Source organism: Hibiscus syriacus, unplaced genomic scaffold (assembly GCF_006381635.1).
Source record: "Hibiscus syriacus cultivar Baekdansim isolate YM2019G1 unplaced genomic scaffold, ASM638163v2 tig00110503_pilon, whole genome shotgun sequence".
Classification (NCBI taxonomy): Eukaryota; Viridiplantae; Streptophyta; class Magnoliopsida; order Malvales; family Malvaceae; genus Hibiscus; species Hibiscus syriacus.
The window spans coordinates 3,471,408-3,488,820 of record NW_024062764.1 but is presented as its reverse complement, the minus strand read 5'-3'; the positions used below and the strand labels follow the sequence as shown (position 1 = coordinate 3,488,820).

Genomic DNA, 17,413 nt, shown 5'->3' with positions numbered 1-17,413 from the left:
GTCATAGCAGGTGTGCACAATGCATGATTATATTTATGATAAGACTTACTTATAACCCAGTGATCGTTTGTATTTGTTTCTGTAACTACGACTCTAGCCTTCCATCTGTTAGAGTATTGCCCAAAGACCAATCATATGATGATTGTAATAATACTTTTATTTACCGATTTTATTGAATAAAGGCATTGCCGCTATTATTTTCAGTTATATATATGTGTTTAACATAAACAGGAAGATAATAAAGACCATATAATGACATAATTGTTATTATTAAAAGATCCCTAGTCAAGTATTATTATGGACATGGACAATAATAATACGCTTAAGACTAACATGTTATTGATTGATGACAACGAGTTGTCATTGACATAGAGATGTCAGAATTGATACATGATTATATTGTTAGAGAACAATGTATTGGATTGACCCACCATGAGCATATATCTTGGATTATTATGTGACAGTCATAACATTGCTCATGGTGATGACTATATGTATGATCCTCAAACTTGAGATCAATACTATCCCAACATATATTGTTGTATGTTTTGATGCAGCTAAACAAGCTCCGTAACTGGTTGCCCTATAAAGACTATTATTGAATATATCTCAATATATGTAGTGGGTGTGTATGATTAAGATAGGATATGACCTTCCTAGATAATAGGAAATATATCACATGCCACTTGATTGAGTAAGACTAGAAACACATGGCCATGCTCGAATAAGTTGATATGAGATATCATAAACTATTTTGTTAATTAAAGTCTACTCTAGAAATTAAGAAACAATAGATGGGCTATACAAGTGTGACTATTCCAAGACTTGTGCCTATTCTAGATATAAAGGACATAAGGATATAATACATAAAAGAGTTAATCACCAAGATGATATGTCGAATCATATTTTCTTGTAACTTAGGTGACAATGATATATTGCTAGATGTCACTCATTGTATGTAATATTAGAATTGTTCTAATAATTACTTCTAATGTTACAAGAACCTACAAGGTCACACCCTAAGATTGAAACGAGCAAAGATGTACAATTTGTTGTACGATACTAAAATATATCTAGAGTTAATTAAGTATATATTTTAATAATCCCGAATATTTAATTTCAATTAATTAAATATAAATTTAATTAATTTGAAATAATAAAATCCCTGATATGATTAGGGTAACTTGGATATAAAAGGATTATTAAATTCCAATTAATTAAATATAGATTTAATTAATTTGAAATAATAAAAACCCTAATATGACTAGGGTAACTTGGCTATAAAAGGGTGTGTTAGGTCTAGCAGCAGTTTTTGTAAGAACACACACAAAACTTTCAGCCACTTTCTCTCAAAACTGTTTTGGGGGAAAACAAAATTGCTCTCAATCGGGTGAACTGAGTAGAGGCCGAGACGTGATTTCGTGGAGGCTTATGATTCGAACCGATCTACACCACCAGAATTCACTATTTTTCAAGGAACCCGCTGTAAGTATTCGCATATTTTCTTCCCGATTTCAGTTTCTCGTACTTGGATCGCTGGTGAGACCGTCGAGTTTTGTTTCCGTTGTGCCATGGGGTGCGCTGACGGTCCCAACAGTGGCATCAGAGCCACTTGTACGATCTGGATTTTGGTTAAATTTTTTGTTGATGCGATATGTATGAGATGCATGTTCTAGATCTATTGATTTTGGTAAATATGCTGATATTATTGTTCGAATCGATAACCACAACGATTTATATATTAATTTATTAAAATGTTTTTTAATCGATTTGTTGCTGGATGATCTATGGGAGTGTGATAGCAGATTGCGTTTGGAAGTGGAACAATGGTTTTTCCGATACAGAAAACCTTCGGGATTGAAAATCCCAAAAGCACGATTCTATTGATAATTGTTATCAAATCGTGAAGTTTTTCCATGGAAACAGAAGTACTGTTTTTCAAAAAAATCCCATCGGCCGTCGCGATACGGCCTAAGCGCGCTAGGGGCTCCGCCCCTTGACCCCGCAAAGGGCTTCGCCCATTGACCCTCATTAGCAGTACAAATTGAAGGCCCATATTACTATTTTTAACAATCAAATATATATGATATGTTTGTTTTGCACGGTGTTTGATATGCATGGTTATAGCCCTTGTTCAATTTACAATGGTTTATTTTGAAATACGGTCTGCGAGCCGTGCCTTTCTATATCTCTGTTATATTTATCTTCTCATCTTACTCCCTCTTATTTAAAACGAGTTTCTTTTAAAATTGTAATCCTATGAAGAATCACAAGGAGCAGAAGAATGGCGAGAAGATGTCTAGAGAGCAGTCTTAGGCTTTAGAGTTCTTGGTTCTCCCATTGGCTTGGGATGGGCCACCTTAGTCATTGTTTTGGGCTATAACCATTGCATCTTATTTATTGCTATATTTGTTATGTATGCAATGCATCAAATGATAAAATAAGAATAAATATTGATGATATCAATAAGGGCCTAATATTAAAGCGAACAATGATGAGATAATTACGCAAATCCCTCTTTATAATCTAAGTTAACTTAACCGTCCAATATTTACCCTCGTTAAGGCTTTGATTGATATTGTGTGGGCTTTGCCAAAGGAATGGCACATAAATCTATCTTGGTTAAACACGAAGAATAAGTAAGTGATATTCACCGGTTGAAATATTGGTAATAACTTAGCTAGGTTATTCTAATAGGATTAGAAACCTAGAGGTTAAATATTTGGATAAGTCATGAGATGACTTGAACAAAAGTTGTTCACCAAAATGAGGAGTTACATAAGATGTAACTAGTAATGTGTTACTTACCTAAATAATCACTATCCTAAAAGAAAAGCCAAAGTTGATTTAGGAAATTGATGTATTATGGATCCTCACCCACTAGAAAAATTTTCGTTGATTTTTTTCGAAATTAAAACAGAGAGGGTTTTTAATTTTGAATAAAATAATAGGAGTAATTTGTAAATAAAGTCCTATTTATAAATTTTAATTTGGTAAATTTACTTACTTTAATATTTCCATTGTTGTAGATTTAATGGCAAACAACACTTTATCACTGCGATCACTCCTTGAGAAGGATAAACTTAATGGCATAAACTTCCTTGACTGGTTTCGTAATTTGAGAATTGTTCTCAAACAGGAAAGTAAGGAATATGTCATTGAGGAACCTGTTCCTGATGAACCGGCAGCTAATGCTTCCAAAGCTGACAAAGACAAATTCAAGAAACATATGGATGATATGTTAGATATTGGATGTCTAATGCTTGCCACCATGACTCTTGAGCTTCAGAAGTAACATGAGGACATGGTTGCATATGAGATGATTCAAAATCGCAAAGAAATATATGAAGGGCAAGTATGTCAAGAGAGGTATGAGACCTCTAAAGCTCTATTTTAATGCAAAATGGCAGAGGGAACTTCTATACAAGTCATCAAGATGATGGGCTACATCCAAACGTTGGAAAAACTGAGATTTCCTCTCAAAGATGAATTAGCTACCGATGTTATCCTGCAATCGTTGCCAGATAGCTTTAGCCAATTTTTCCTTAATTTCAACATGAATGAAATTAACAAGACTTTGCCACAGTTACTTGGCATGTTACGATATGCTGAAAGTAACATGAAAAAGGTTGGACCTAAGCCCATTCTGATGGTCCACAAGGACAAATGAAAGGGAAAGAAAAAGATAGTGGCAAAGTCTAAGGGCAATGGTAAGACCAAACCAAAAGGGAAAAATGCATTGAAACCCAAAGGAGGAGTTAGCAAAGAAGGAAAATGTTTCCATTGCGATAAGACCAGACATTGGAAGAGAAACTGCCCTGTTTACCTTGAAGAGGTCAAGAAGGCAAAAGCAAATGGAACGTTTGTTTCAGGTATTTATGTTATTGATGTTAATTTGTCAACATCTACTTTTTGGGTATTGGATACCGGTTGTGGTTCTCATATTTGTACTTCTGTACAAGGACTGCAAAAGAGAAGGAATCTGGCTAAAGGAGACGTGGACCTACAAGTGGAAAATGGAGCAAGAGTTATTGCATTAGCTATAGGGACATATGTTTTATCTTTGCCTAATGGACTTGATTTAAATTTAGAGGATTGTTATTATGTGCCTAGTTTGACTAAGAACATTATTTCTATTTCTTTTTTGGACAATATTGGTTTTGAGATTATTATTAAGAATAATTGTTGTTCTTTTTATCTCGATAGTGTTTTTTATGGTTCGGCACAATTGGTTAATGTTTCTATATTTTGGATCAAGAAAACACCATTTATAACATAAATACTAAGAGATCAAAAACAAATTACTCAAATCAAACTTATCTTTGGCATTGTTGTTTAGGCCATATAAGTGAGAAACGCATATCAAAACTCCATAAAGATGGATTCTTAGATTCATTTGTTTTCGAGCAATATGATGTATGCGAATCTTGCTTGTTGGGAAAAATGACTAAAGATCCTTTTAATAGTAAAGGTGAGCGAGCAAGTGATTTATTGGGGTTAATACATAGCGATGTATGTGGACCAATGAATACACAAGCCAGAGGTGGATTCCATTACTTCATTACTTTTACCGATGACTTCAGTCGGTATGGGTATATTTATCTTATGCGCCATAAATCTGAAGCCTTGAAAAGTTTAAAGAATTTAAAAATGAAGTACAAAATCAACTAGGTAAGAGTATTAAGGCACTTCGATCAGATCGAGGTGGAGAATACTTAAGCATAGAGTTTGATGAACTCCTAAAAGAATGTGGGATTGTCTCACAGCTTACACCACCTGGTACACCACAGTGGAATGGAGTTTCTGAAAGAATAAATCGAACACTGTTAGACATGGTTCAATCGATGATGAGTCATAGTGATCTTTCGACTTCGTTTTTTGGGACATGCACTTGAAACAGCCTCTTTCACACTAAATCATGTTCTATCTAAATCGGTTCAAAAGACACCATACGAGATATGGACCGGGAAACGTCTTAGTATGCCTTTTATGAAGATTTGGGGTTGTAAAGCTTATGTAAAACATAAGATGTTTACAAAACTCGAACCTAAATCTCATAAGTGTATATTTGTTGGATATCCTAAAGAAACTAAGGGATATTATTTCTTCAACCCTAACGAGAACAAAGTGTTTGTTGCTCGAACATGAGTTTTTCTCGAAAGAGAATTTCTCTCAAAGAAAGGGAAGGGTAGAAATATTGAACTTGGAGAAGTTCAAGAGCAACAAATAAATGAACCTGAAGTTGAGCATGTTTCACAAGTTGTTGAGGAGCATTCAACAGATTTAGAAACATAATCACTGCGTAGATCCACAAGAGAACATTGTGCACCTAAGAGATTTGGATTTCTCGTTACGACACATGGAGATGTTCTTCTTATGGATCAAGATGAGCCCAGGACTTATCAAGAGGCAGTGTCTAGCCCAGACTCTGAGAAATGGCTTAAAGCCATGAGATCTGAGATGGATTCCATGTCAGTAAACCAAGTATGGACTTTGGTTGAACCACCTGAAAGGGTCAAACCTATAGGGTGTAAATGGGTTTTCAAGAAGAAAACTAACATAGATGGTAATGTACAAACATACAAGGGGCGATTAGTCGCTAAAGGTTTTCGACAAATTCATGGTGTAGACTATGACGAAACATTCTCCCCTGTAGCTATGTTTAAGTCTATCCGGATCTTGCTCGCAATAGCTGCATTCCATGATTATGAAATTTGGTAAATGGACGTCAAAACCGCTTTCTTTAATGGAAAACTTGAAGAGAAAGTGTATATGACACAACCAGAAGGTTTTTTCTTTCCAGGAAATACTGGAAAGGTTTGTAAGCTACAGAGGTCTATTTATGGACTAAAGCAAGCTTCTCGAAGCTGGAATCTTCGTTTCAATGATGCAATCAAAGAGTTTGGTTTTATCAGAAATGAAGATGAGCCTTGTGTTTATAAGAAGGCTAGTGGGAGTATTGTTTCTTTCCTAATCTTGTATGTAGACGACATACTCATCATAAGAAATGATATACCTACTTTACAGTCTGTTTAGACTTTGTTAAGTTGTTTTTCTATGAAAGATTTGGGTGAGGCAGTGTATATCTTAGGAGTTAAGATCTATAGAGATAGATCAAGACGACTTCTAGGTTTCAGTCAAAGTACATATATAGACAAAGTGCTGAAAAGGTTCAGTATGGAAGAATCCAAGAAAGGATTTTTGCCTATGAGACATGGCATTTCTCTTTCGAATGAAATGTATCCTTCAACTCCACAAGAAAGAGAACGGATGAATAAGATTCCATATGCTTCGGCTATTGGTTCTATCATGTATGCCATGATATGTACTCGACCAGATGTATCGTATGCTTTAAGCATGACAAGTCGGTATCAAGTAAACCCTGGTGAAAATCATTGGGTTACGGTTAAAAATATCTTTAAGTACTTAAGAAGAACTAAGGATAAATTTCTTGTCTATGGAGGAGATGAAGAGTTTTGTATAAAAGGTTATACTGATGCCAGCTTCCAAACTGACAAGGATGACTCACGATCGCAATCGAGTTTTGTGTTTTGTCTTAATGGAGGTGCTGTGAGCTGGAAAAGTTCGAAGCAAGACACAGTAGTTGATTCTACAACAGAGGCTGAATACATTGTAGCTAGTGAAGCAGCAAAAGAGGCTGTTTGGATCAAGAAATTTATAATGGAATTAGGGGTTGTTCCCAGCATATCAGATGTTGTAGAACTCCGTTGTGACAATAATGGAGCCATTGCACAAGCAAAGGAACCCAGATCTCATCAACGATCCAAACATATTCTTAGGCGCTTAAATCTCATTCGAGTGATCGAGGAGATGTGGAAACATGAAGAGTACACACGGATGACAACATTGTTGATCCCTTGACGAAGCCTCTTACACAGCAGAGGCATGATCGTCACACTGAGTCACTCGGTATTAGATATGTGAGTGATTGGTCTTAGTACTAGTGGGAGATTGTTAGAGTATGCCCAAAGACCAATCATATGATGATTGTAATAATACTTTTATTTACCGATTTTATTGAATAAAGGCATTGCCGTTATTATTTTCAATTATATATGTGTTTAACATAAACAGGAAGATAAAAAAGTTCATATAATGACATAATTGTTATTATTAAAAGATCCCTAGTCAAGTACTATTATGGACATGGACAATAATAATACGCTTAAGACTAACATGTTTTTTATTGATGACAACGAGATGTCAGAATTGATACATGATTATATTGTTAGAGAATAATGTATTGGATTGACCCACCATGAGCATATGTCTTGGATTATTATGTGACAGTCATAACATTGCTCATGGTGATGACTATATGTATGATCCTCAGACTTGAGATCAATACTATCCCAACATATATTGTTGTATATTTTGATGCAGCTAAACAAGCTCCGTAACTGGTTGCTCTATAAAGACTGTTATAGAATATATCTCAATATATGTAGTGGGTATGTATGATTAAGATAGGATATGTCCTTCCTACATAATAGGAAATATATCACAGGCCACTTGATTGAGTAAGACTAGAAACGCATGGCCATGCTCGAATAAGTTGATATGAGATATCATAAACTATTTGTTAATTAAAGTCTACTCTAGAAATCAAGAAACAATAGATTGGCTATACAAGTGTGACTATTCCAAGACTTGTGCCTATTCTAGATATAAAGGACATAAGGATATAATACATAAAAGAGTTAATCACCAAGATGATATGTCGAATCATATTTTCTTGTAACTTAGGTTATAATGATATATTGCTAGATGTCACTCATTGTATGTAATATTAGAAATTGTTCTAATAATTACTTCTAATGTTACAAGAACCTACAAGGTCACACCCTAAGATTGAAACGAGCAAAGATGTATAATTTGTTGTACGTTACTAAAATATATCTAGAGTTAATTAAGTATATATTTTAATAATCTCGAATATTTAATTTCAATTCATTAAATATATATTTAATTAATTTGAAATAATAAAATCCTTGATATGATTAGGGTAACTTGGATATAAAAGGATTATTAAATTCCAATTAATTAAATATATATTTAATTAATTTGAAATAATAAAAACCCTAATATGACTAGGGTAACTTGGCTATAAAAAGGTGTGTTAGGTCTAGCAGCCGTTTTTGTAAGAACACACACAAAACTTTCAGCCACTTTCTCTCAAAATTTTTTTGGGGGAAAACAAAATTGCTCTCAATCGGGTGAACTGAGTAGAGACCGAGACGTGATTTTGTGGAGGCTTACGATTCGAACCGATCTACACCACCAGAATTCACTGCTTTCCTTGCTATTTTTCAAGGAACCCGCTGTAAGTATTCGCATCTTTTCTTCCCGATTTCAGTTTTTTGTACTTGGATCGCTGGTGAGACCGTCGAGTTTTGTTTCTGCTGCGCCATGGTGTGCGCCGACGGTCCCAGCAAGATCCTGTTCTTTTGACTGGCGTATGAGCACGTTGATGATCAACATTATTGACTTTTGATACTCGAAACCCTTCTTTGGAATAACAAAATTCTCGTGTCTTCACATTCCCTTCCACGTCAAGCCGTGTTGTTCCCTGACGTGCACTAAACCCACGTTCCCGTGCGAATCCCTTGTAAAAGTACCAAGCTTGATCACATGAAGAGAAGAGCTGACCAACCAATCTGTCAGATTTATCAACATTATGTACTTCATGGCATTCCTTGGTTGGCTTAACATTGTCTGCATCAGTATGATCCATGGCAAAAATTTTGTTGTGCAAGTTTAGTGGTCCCAACAGAAGTTGATAGAGATGTAAGTAAGTAAATGTTCATTGAACAACATGTTTCAGTCGTGCTTTCAATAGGATGTGGTATTAGTAGTAGTAGTTGAAGGGTGGGCACAACATTAAATTCACATGACATATTTAGGTATGTACAATAACTACAAAATTCAATAATTTTAAAGTAATAGGTAAATTTACAATGTAGGTGGTAAAAATGGGTAAAAATAGACTTTTTGATGACAAAATTCGTAAACACAAAGATTTGTTTCCCATATTTTATCCAATATGGTTCTCAAACATAAAGTTTCCAAAACAGTGTCGATACATTTATTGTAAGTATTGACCCTTAAAACATCGCAGCCAATTATTATAAAGTAATTGGTAAAATATATCGGTTTAATGAGAGAATAAGTGAATATATGTGTCAATACATTTTCTAAAAGCATCGACCCCAAAAACATCGAAACTAATAATTATAATGTAATAGGTAAATTAAAAATGTAACTGGTATAAAAATACCGGTATATATCTACCAACAGGTCAACAGAATGTATCAACACTTGTTGAATTTGTGTCGATACTTATTGTCTAGAATGAATGCCCAAACGAGGTGTACGCATAAAGTGCTAATACATTTATTAAAAGTATCGATCCCAAAAACATCGAAACCGATAATTATAATGTAATAGGTAAATTTACAATGTAACCGGTATAAATATACCGTTTTATGAGAGAATATGTCAACATAATGTATCGACACTTTTTAAATTTGTGTCGATACTTTTTTCCAAAATGAATGGCCAACGATGTGCACGCATAAAGTGTCGATACATTTAAAATTGCATCAATCCCAAAAACATCGAAACCGATAATTATAATGTAATAGGTAAATTTGTAATATTACCGGTATAAATATACCGGTTTTATGAGAGAATAGGTCAACATAATATATCGACAATTTTTAAATTTGTGTCGATACTTTTTTCCAAAATGAATACCCAACGACGTGCAAGCATAAAGTGTCGATACATTTAAAATTGTATCGATCCAAAAAACATCGAAACTAATAATTATAATGTAATACGTAAATTTGCAATGTTACCGGTATAAATATATCGGTTTAGTTAGAAAATAAGTCAATATAAGCGCTACATATTACATTATATAAGCGCTACTTAATATGTTATTGTATTTGATAATATTCCCGGTTAAATGCTTATTTTATTATATAAGCGCTACCTATTACATTATATAAGTGCTATCTATTACATTATATAAGTTCTACCTAATATGTTATTGTACTTGATAATATTTCCGGTTAAATGATATAACATAATCGATCTAAATTTTAACTATTCACTTGTTTAACTAGTTACACCATTTTTTAGTTGTTTTTTAACCGCTGCAGTGGCAGAACTTCCTATTAGTTAGGAGAAATAAAAGTCTATTATTTAGTCAAGTGTCTGCTCTTAGACTTTTGAGCTTTGAACTTGTATAGAAGTTACTTTTTATTGAATACAGTTGCTCTGTTGAATGCTCGAGGCTAATGCTATATGTTTTAATTTTTTTCCTTGGAAAGAAAAGATGTTTTGCATATGACTCCGGTATGATTGTTTTTGTGGAAGGATGCTTTTCTGAAGCTATGCTTCTATCTTCTTTCAACTATGCTCAGTGTCTTTACTACTGTTTAAACTAACTGTAGCTTTTTTTTTCTGCCCTCATAAAGCATTCAGTGACTAATACGATCCTTAACTAACTATGCAAAATCTGCTAATAAGACATTTACTGGTTATGATATATTAGAATTTAGGCTTAGTCACTTGGCCATGGGTTCTTAGCATGCTTCATTGAGGAATTTGCCATGTCCCAGGGTTTGACCCTGTCTCCAGTCTTTCCCCTGAAAAATGAACAAAAAGAAGCATAGTTATTTATTTTTTTCTGTTATTTCTCATAGTATACAAGACTTATCGGTGAGCATTGGGGTAATTCGTTTGATCTGCTGCAGGGGATATAAACAATTTTTCAAAAGAACACTACTTGAGCAATCAGACTACCTCAAAGACGATTGCCTCTCTGTTCACTGTAGTGTTGGTGTTGCTAAGTCACATACAGAGGGTCCTAAGATCTACTCCATAGCTGTACCACCTTCAAACATCAATCAACTTTTCGGGAAACTACTAGAAAGTGAAAAGGGTACTGATGTAAGCTTTGAAGTTGACGGGGAAGTCTTTCCTGCCCATAAATTGGTACTTGCTGCTCGTTATCCTGTGTTTAGGGCACAACATTTTGTACCAATGAAGGATCAGAATACAAAGCAAATTAAAATTGAAGAAATAGAAGCTCTTGTTTTCAAGGTTCAGTGCACTTCCCCCTCCTATATTGGACAAAAAACTCATGCTACTTCTTATCCTTGATAATGCACCAACAATGGATGCATGGTGTCGTCAACTTGCCATGAATACGCCTTCATATCCATGATATCAATTTGCCTTTGATAGCCACCCTGATGCCTGTAATTAGTAAGTGAATACTTCTCAATAGAAACGTTAGGATAGGGTTGGGTATTTGAAGTCAAGGTTATGGCATGTACTGACTTGAGTCATTAATTGCTTAATGTAACACACTTGGGTGGTTAATGTATATTTATTTCTTACATTTCCCAAAAATCATGATAATAATCAGGCCGACTTTGAAGTTACTATTTACTCATCAAGCTAGAGCAAGCATTCTTTAGTAATGATTACTGATATCTTTTGTATCTGCTTAATTTTGCACTCTTCACACCCTACTTCAATTTATACACTGGGATTCTCTACCTGACATGCAAGAGCTCACTAGTCTCAACTCAAAGTGGGCCTCCGATTGATGTCTAAGCACCTGCTTGCTGCTGCTGATAGGTATGGGCTAAATAGGCTGAGATTACTCTTGTCAGAACGTCTCTCTCGAGAATTTATTAAACTTAAAAATTAATTAATTTGAAGAAAGACCATGAAATATAATTTTAAAATAATTTAATTTTAGAGTCGTCATTAATTTTTAAATTGATAGGTTGAAAACATAAAATATCATTTTAATGAGTTCAGGAAAATCATTAAAAGAAGAAAAAAAAATGGTATACGTTTTACCAAAAATTTATTTTTAAGGGTTTGAGAGTCGAATACGTATGAGAAAGAGTGAGTACCCCCACAACGCCAAAGTCTTGGTACCTAAATGATTATATGATGTTTAAATGTTGGAAAATTACAAACTTAAAAATATATTTAAATTATGATCCTTTTATTTATTTGAATTTATTTAAAAGATGTCAATTTTCAAAAAAAAAAAACTAAAACAATGTTGCTTTTGCAAATAAGGAAATAAAAATTTGCTGACAAATGATAAATGCAATGGGTAAATTTTTTTAAAGAGCCCAAAATATATTTTATAGGATAAAGCTGTTTAATTAACTCCAAAAAATTATAATTATTTTTACGAGAGAAATCACATCATTTTGTACGAATAATCCTTGAAAGTGCACTTACTTTAAAGTTAGGAGACTTTTTCTTGGATTCCCCTTACAAAATGGTGTTTCTTTAATTTTATGGATGATATAGTTTAAAAGAGTATAATATTATATTAAATTCTAGAAATGCTCAGATAAAAGAATGCCTTTTTGTGCGAACAATCCTCGAGAATGCATTTCCTTTGTAGTTAGGAGACTTTCCCATAGATTCTCCTTCCAAAAAAACATTACCTCACATTTTTTCTCATATCAAAGATAAAAATGAAAATAAAATAAAATAAAAATAAAACGAGGTAAAAATAAAAAAATGTAAAAAAAAAAAGACAATCGAATACAAAAAAAACTTTTGTTCTTTGAAAAGACAATTTCCCTTGTAGTTGAGAGATGTCTTCATAAATTTCCCTCACAATAAAATTTATATTTTCTATATATAAAAAAAATGATGATTTATATAAAAAAATAAAGTTCGAATAATAATATAGATATGAAGATATGTGCATAAAAGGGTAGCAATAATAAAGATAACCAAGTTCGATTTCAAATCTAAAATACGAGTCGAACATCAATAGCCTACTAGCATAAACAAGGCACCAACATGCAAATTTATAAACAAACAACTAAGATTAAAATACCAACCAAATAAGAATATAAATAAATAAATAAAGTTGAAACGTAAATAGTTAAAAGTATAGGCATTAAAAATAAAAATACCACATGCAATATCAGTGACTAAAATAAAATTAAGTGTAAGTTAAGATGCTTAAAAGAAAATACAAAAAATTAAAAGTTGGAAATTAAAATGAACTGAAATAAAACGCGAGAAAGTTAAAGTGCAGAGAATTAAAATACTGGAATTTAAAGTGCGGGAAAAAATAAATAAAAAAAGAAATAAATTGCATAAATTTAAAAGTTAGAGGGTTTTTTAACCGTTTAACCCGGACCATAAATAATGCGGATTGTCCCCCAAGACGGATCACCGCAAGGTATTTCAATATTCGAATGTTAGAAAATTAGCGGTTAGTTTGTGCAATAAAATAAATGTTAGTAAGTTAATAAGAAAAATAAAAATAAAAAAGCCAGTATGTTAGTATGAACAATAAAATAAAAGTTAGAATGTTAGTAAGTTAGAAAAGTTACCAGTTAGTGGTTAGTAGAGTCCATACCATAATAATGTGGATCTTACCCCGGATTGGGTCACCACAAGGTCGAATCGAATAATGCAAACAAATATATAAAAAATAAAATAAAAAATAAAAAAAGTTAGTGGTTAGCAGAGTTCGAACTATAATAATATGGATTTTACCTCGGATCGGGTCACCACAAAGTCGAATTGAATATTGCAAACAAATATATAAAAATAAAATAAATAAAATAAAATAAAATAAAAAGTTAGTGGTTAGCAGAGTCCGAACCATAATAATGTGGATCTTACCCTGGATCGGGTCACAACAAGGTCGAGTAATAAGTGAAACAATAAATAAATAAACAATTGTTAGAATGTAAGAAAATAAAAGTAAGTGGTTAATGTGCAATAAAATAAAAAATAGAATAAATCAGTGACAAAATTAAAAATAAACAAAACATCATACCAAAGTTAGAATAAATAAACTATAAATAAATGACCAAAACAATATGAAAGCAAAACAGTGAGTCACAATAAATAAAACAACATATGCATAGTGACCCAGATGTAAAAACAAGGCTAAATATGGGGGACCTTAGCATGATTTTCTCTTGGAATGACTACCAGAAAATGAAGACACTATGAAATCGAGGGACTATGCACGAAATTTACCCAAAAATAAACTAAACACCCCCATGAACCTGAAATCACTTGAAATGTTATTTCTTCTTCCTCAACTCACCGGACGTCACATTTCAGGCCACCATATCAATGTCGGCCGATGAAACCCAACCGCAAACATTCCCACAAAAAGTCGGCCACGACGACCAAACAAAAAGAGGCCGAAAAGGCCCTCGAAAATGAGTCAAGTAACGACCCTAAAAAATGAGTCAAGAACCGGCCCTATCTCCCCCTCTCATCTCTACTTTCTCTCTAGTTTCGAGTGAAATGGCCTCGTTCACCCTCGACGTCGTCGCTACTAGCGGTGCTCTCCTCTCACCTGCCACCACCTGTGGTGGCCAACAAAAAAACTAACCAAATAGAGTATAATAGCCCCCTCCCTCACCGAAACTAAAAAAATCGATCTACGACGATGATAGAATGACCACCGACGACCACTCACCACTCTTTCCTCTCACCCTGGTAATGCTAAGAATAAAAGAAGGAAAAACAACTTGGAAAATCAAAAAAAATAACTGAAGAAAAGAGAGCTTTTATTTTTCTGTTTTTCTAGCTTACCTGAAACGAGGGTGTTTTTCTGAATTCTTTTTGGCTTTTAAAGCCCCACCAATATTACAAATCGTAAAATTGTTAGCTTAGTCCCTGGATTTTGCTTATTCTTTTATTTTTGGACAAAACTAGGGTATTACAACTGCTCCTCTTTGCTCATCTGTTGTGTAAACAATGACTAATCAAAGACAAATAATTGCCTAATTTTGTCTAGCTATGATGTTCGCTCTGCATCTGAGCTCCAATTTTTTGTCTGAAAATAGATGATTCAGATATGACAATGTTCCTTCACGTTGAGGACTTCGAGTCAATATGGATATAACTTGGTGTTGAATATGACGTTGCTCATCCATGTTGAAGAGATCTGAACGTTTTTAGATAAATTGTTTGTTAAAGATGACATTGTTCCTTATTGTTGAAGAAATCGGGTCAATCTGGAGATAATTTGGTGTTGAAGATGACTCTACTCATTCGTGTTGAAGAGATCTGGTCACTTTCAGGTAAATTGTTTACTGAAGATGATGTTGTTCATTCTCGTTGAGGAAATCGGGTTAATCTGGAAATAATTTGGTGTTGAAGACGACTCTGCTCATCCATGTTGAAGAGATATGGTCGCTTTAAGATAAATTGTTTGTTGAAGATGACATTATTAATTCCCGTTGAGGAAGTGAGGTCAATTTGGATAATTTGGAGATAATACGGTTCCTTTGCGTTGAGGAAGTCTTATTGTCTGAGGATGACACTGCTCCTTCGCGTTGAGGAGATCTGGTCGGTAGACGACATTGTTCCTTCATGGTTAGGAAGTCTAGCCATTTTAAAATAAATTTGGAGACAACACAGTTCCTACGTGATGAGGAAGTCTGATTGCTTGAGGATGACACTATTCCTTTGCGTTGAGGAAATCTGGTCGGTGGACGAATTTGTTCATACATGATGAGCACGTCTAGCCATCTTTAAGGATAATTGGAGAAAACACGGTTCCTATGTGATGAGGAAGTCTGATTTCCTAAGAATGACACTGCTCCTACGCATTAAGGAGATTTGATCGGTGGACGACATTGTTCCTACGTGATAAGGAAGTCTGATTGCCTAAGGATGACGCTGCTCCTACGCGTTGAGGAGATCTGGTCGGTAGATGACATTGTTCCTACGTGATGAGGACGTCTAGCTGTCTTTAGGGATAATTTGGAGATAACACGGTTCCTACGTGATGAGGAAGTTTGATTGTAACATCCTCAATACCGGGTTAATGACTAAATTATAAAATTTCAGAATTTGGTGATTAAAGTAGGATAATTGAATAGTTCAAGGACTTATATGGGAAATTTTGTATAGGACTAAATATCAAAGAAGAATGAAGTGAAGGACAAAATGGTCATTTGTAAGAAATAATTAAAATTTTATGGTTATATATTAACCTACGTGGATGAAAGAAAGAAAAAAATCCAAGTTTCCAGAGTTCTCTTCTTCTCCTTTCTTCTTCATGTATGAGAGCTTAAGACAAAGGTGAGGTTTCTTTTTAGTTAATTTATTGTTGAATTTAAGGTTTGTTTATGATCATTAGATGATAATTAAGCTTAAGGAAAGCTTAATTTGTCTTGAAACAACAAGATGAAAGGTATAGGAAGGATTAAAGAAATGAAGTGAAAAAGTGAAATCTTGGTAGAAAGATAGTATTTAGATTTCTAGACCAAATTTGACTTGTCATCAATGGAATTAAGAGATATGGAGTGTTACAATTGGAATTAAAACATGTTAAAAATTGAGTATGATTTTTGAATTCCATGTAGAGAATATGATTTTGAAGTTTAAGATGTGATAAATGAGTATAAATGAGGTTAAGCATATGTATGTGAATTAGGAACATGAAAGATGAGGAAACATGAAGTGTTGAAGCTTAAAAGAGTGAATTTTCATGCCTAAAAAGTAATTTATGGGCAAGGGGTATCAGTACCCATTCAACAGGTACCGATAACTCAAGAGTAAAATTCAGGAAGACATTCAAAGGGTACCGATACATAGGCAGTGTATCGATACTCTCTTGAAATAAAAATTTCGAATGTAATTTGTGTATCGATACATAGGCAGTGTACCGATACACCAGTTAAGGGATGTACCCTATAGTGGGTACCGATATACTTCAAAGGGAAAATGGAAATAGATCTTTCTTTTAGTTTAAGAAATGAAAATTAGAGTCTGCTATTTGGAATACTGATATATATAAATGTGTGATTATGTAGATGCTAAGCCTAAACAAGTTCCGGAACATTTGGCAAGTAATATCGATCGAGGGAATGATAAGAGATCGGTATCGACTAGTGAGGTCAGGTGAGTGCATACTAGTTGTAAATTATATGTATGGAAATAAGACTCCCGGTGAGTCTAATTTCAATATTTGGTTGCAAGAATATATGAATGTTGGTAGGTGTTTGATATGACTATTATGTATGCATGAATACATGAATAGATTCATAGAGGTTATATGTTATTTGGTGTGATAAGAAAATATAAATAGTGATATGAAAATAATGTAGAATTATATGTTATTATGATAAGTCATGTAAAATAGTACAATTGATCTATATGCTTATATAAGAATATGAAATAAGTTATATGATAGGGATATAAGGAGTTGTATGAGCCATATGATATGACATTATGAACATATATGAGAAAGGATATAAGAGATAATGTGTTACATGTTATATGTGACATAAGATACGTGAACTGTGAAAGTGAATTATGTGTCTATGTGAAATGATATAAATGATAATGCTCG

The 17,413-nt window shown here is 33.7% G+C and overlaps 1 protein-coding gene across 1 annotated transcript in view; it reads left to right on the top strand.

Annotated features, from left to right (window-relative positions):
* Positions 1-11,193, top strand: part of LOC120129706 (speckle-type POZ protein-like) — a 62,854-nt gene extending 51,661 nt beyond the window's left edge. Inside the window, exon 4 of the mRNA XM_039147147.1 lies at positions 10,785-11,193. Coding sequence (XP_039003078.1) covers positions 10,785-11,193 — 409 coding nt within the window. The remainder of the gene's footprint in view (positions 1-10,784) is intronic.
* Positions 11,194-17,413: the final 6,220 nt, after the last annotated feature.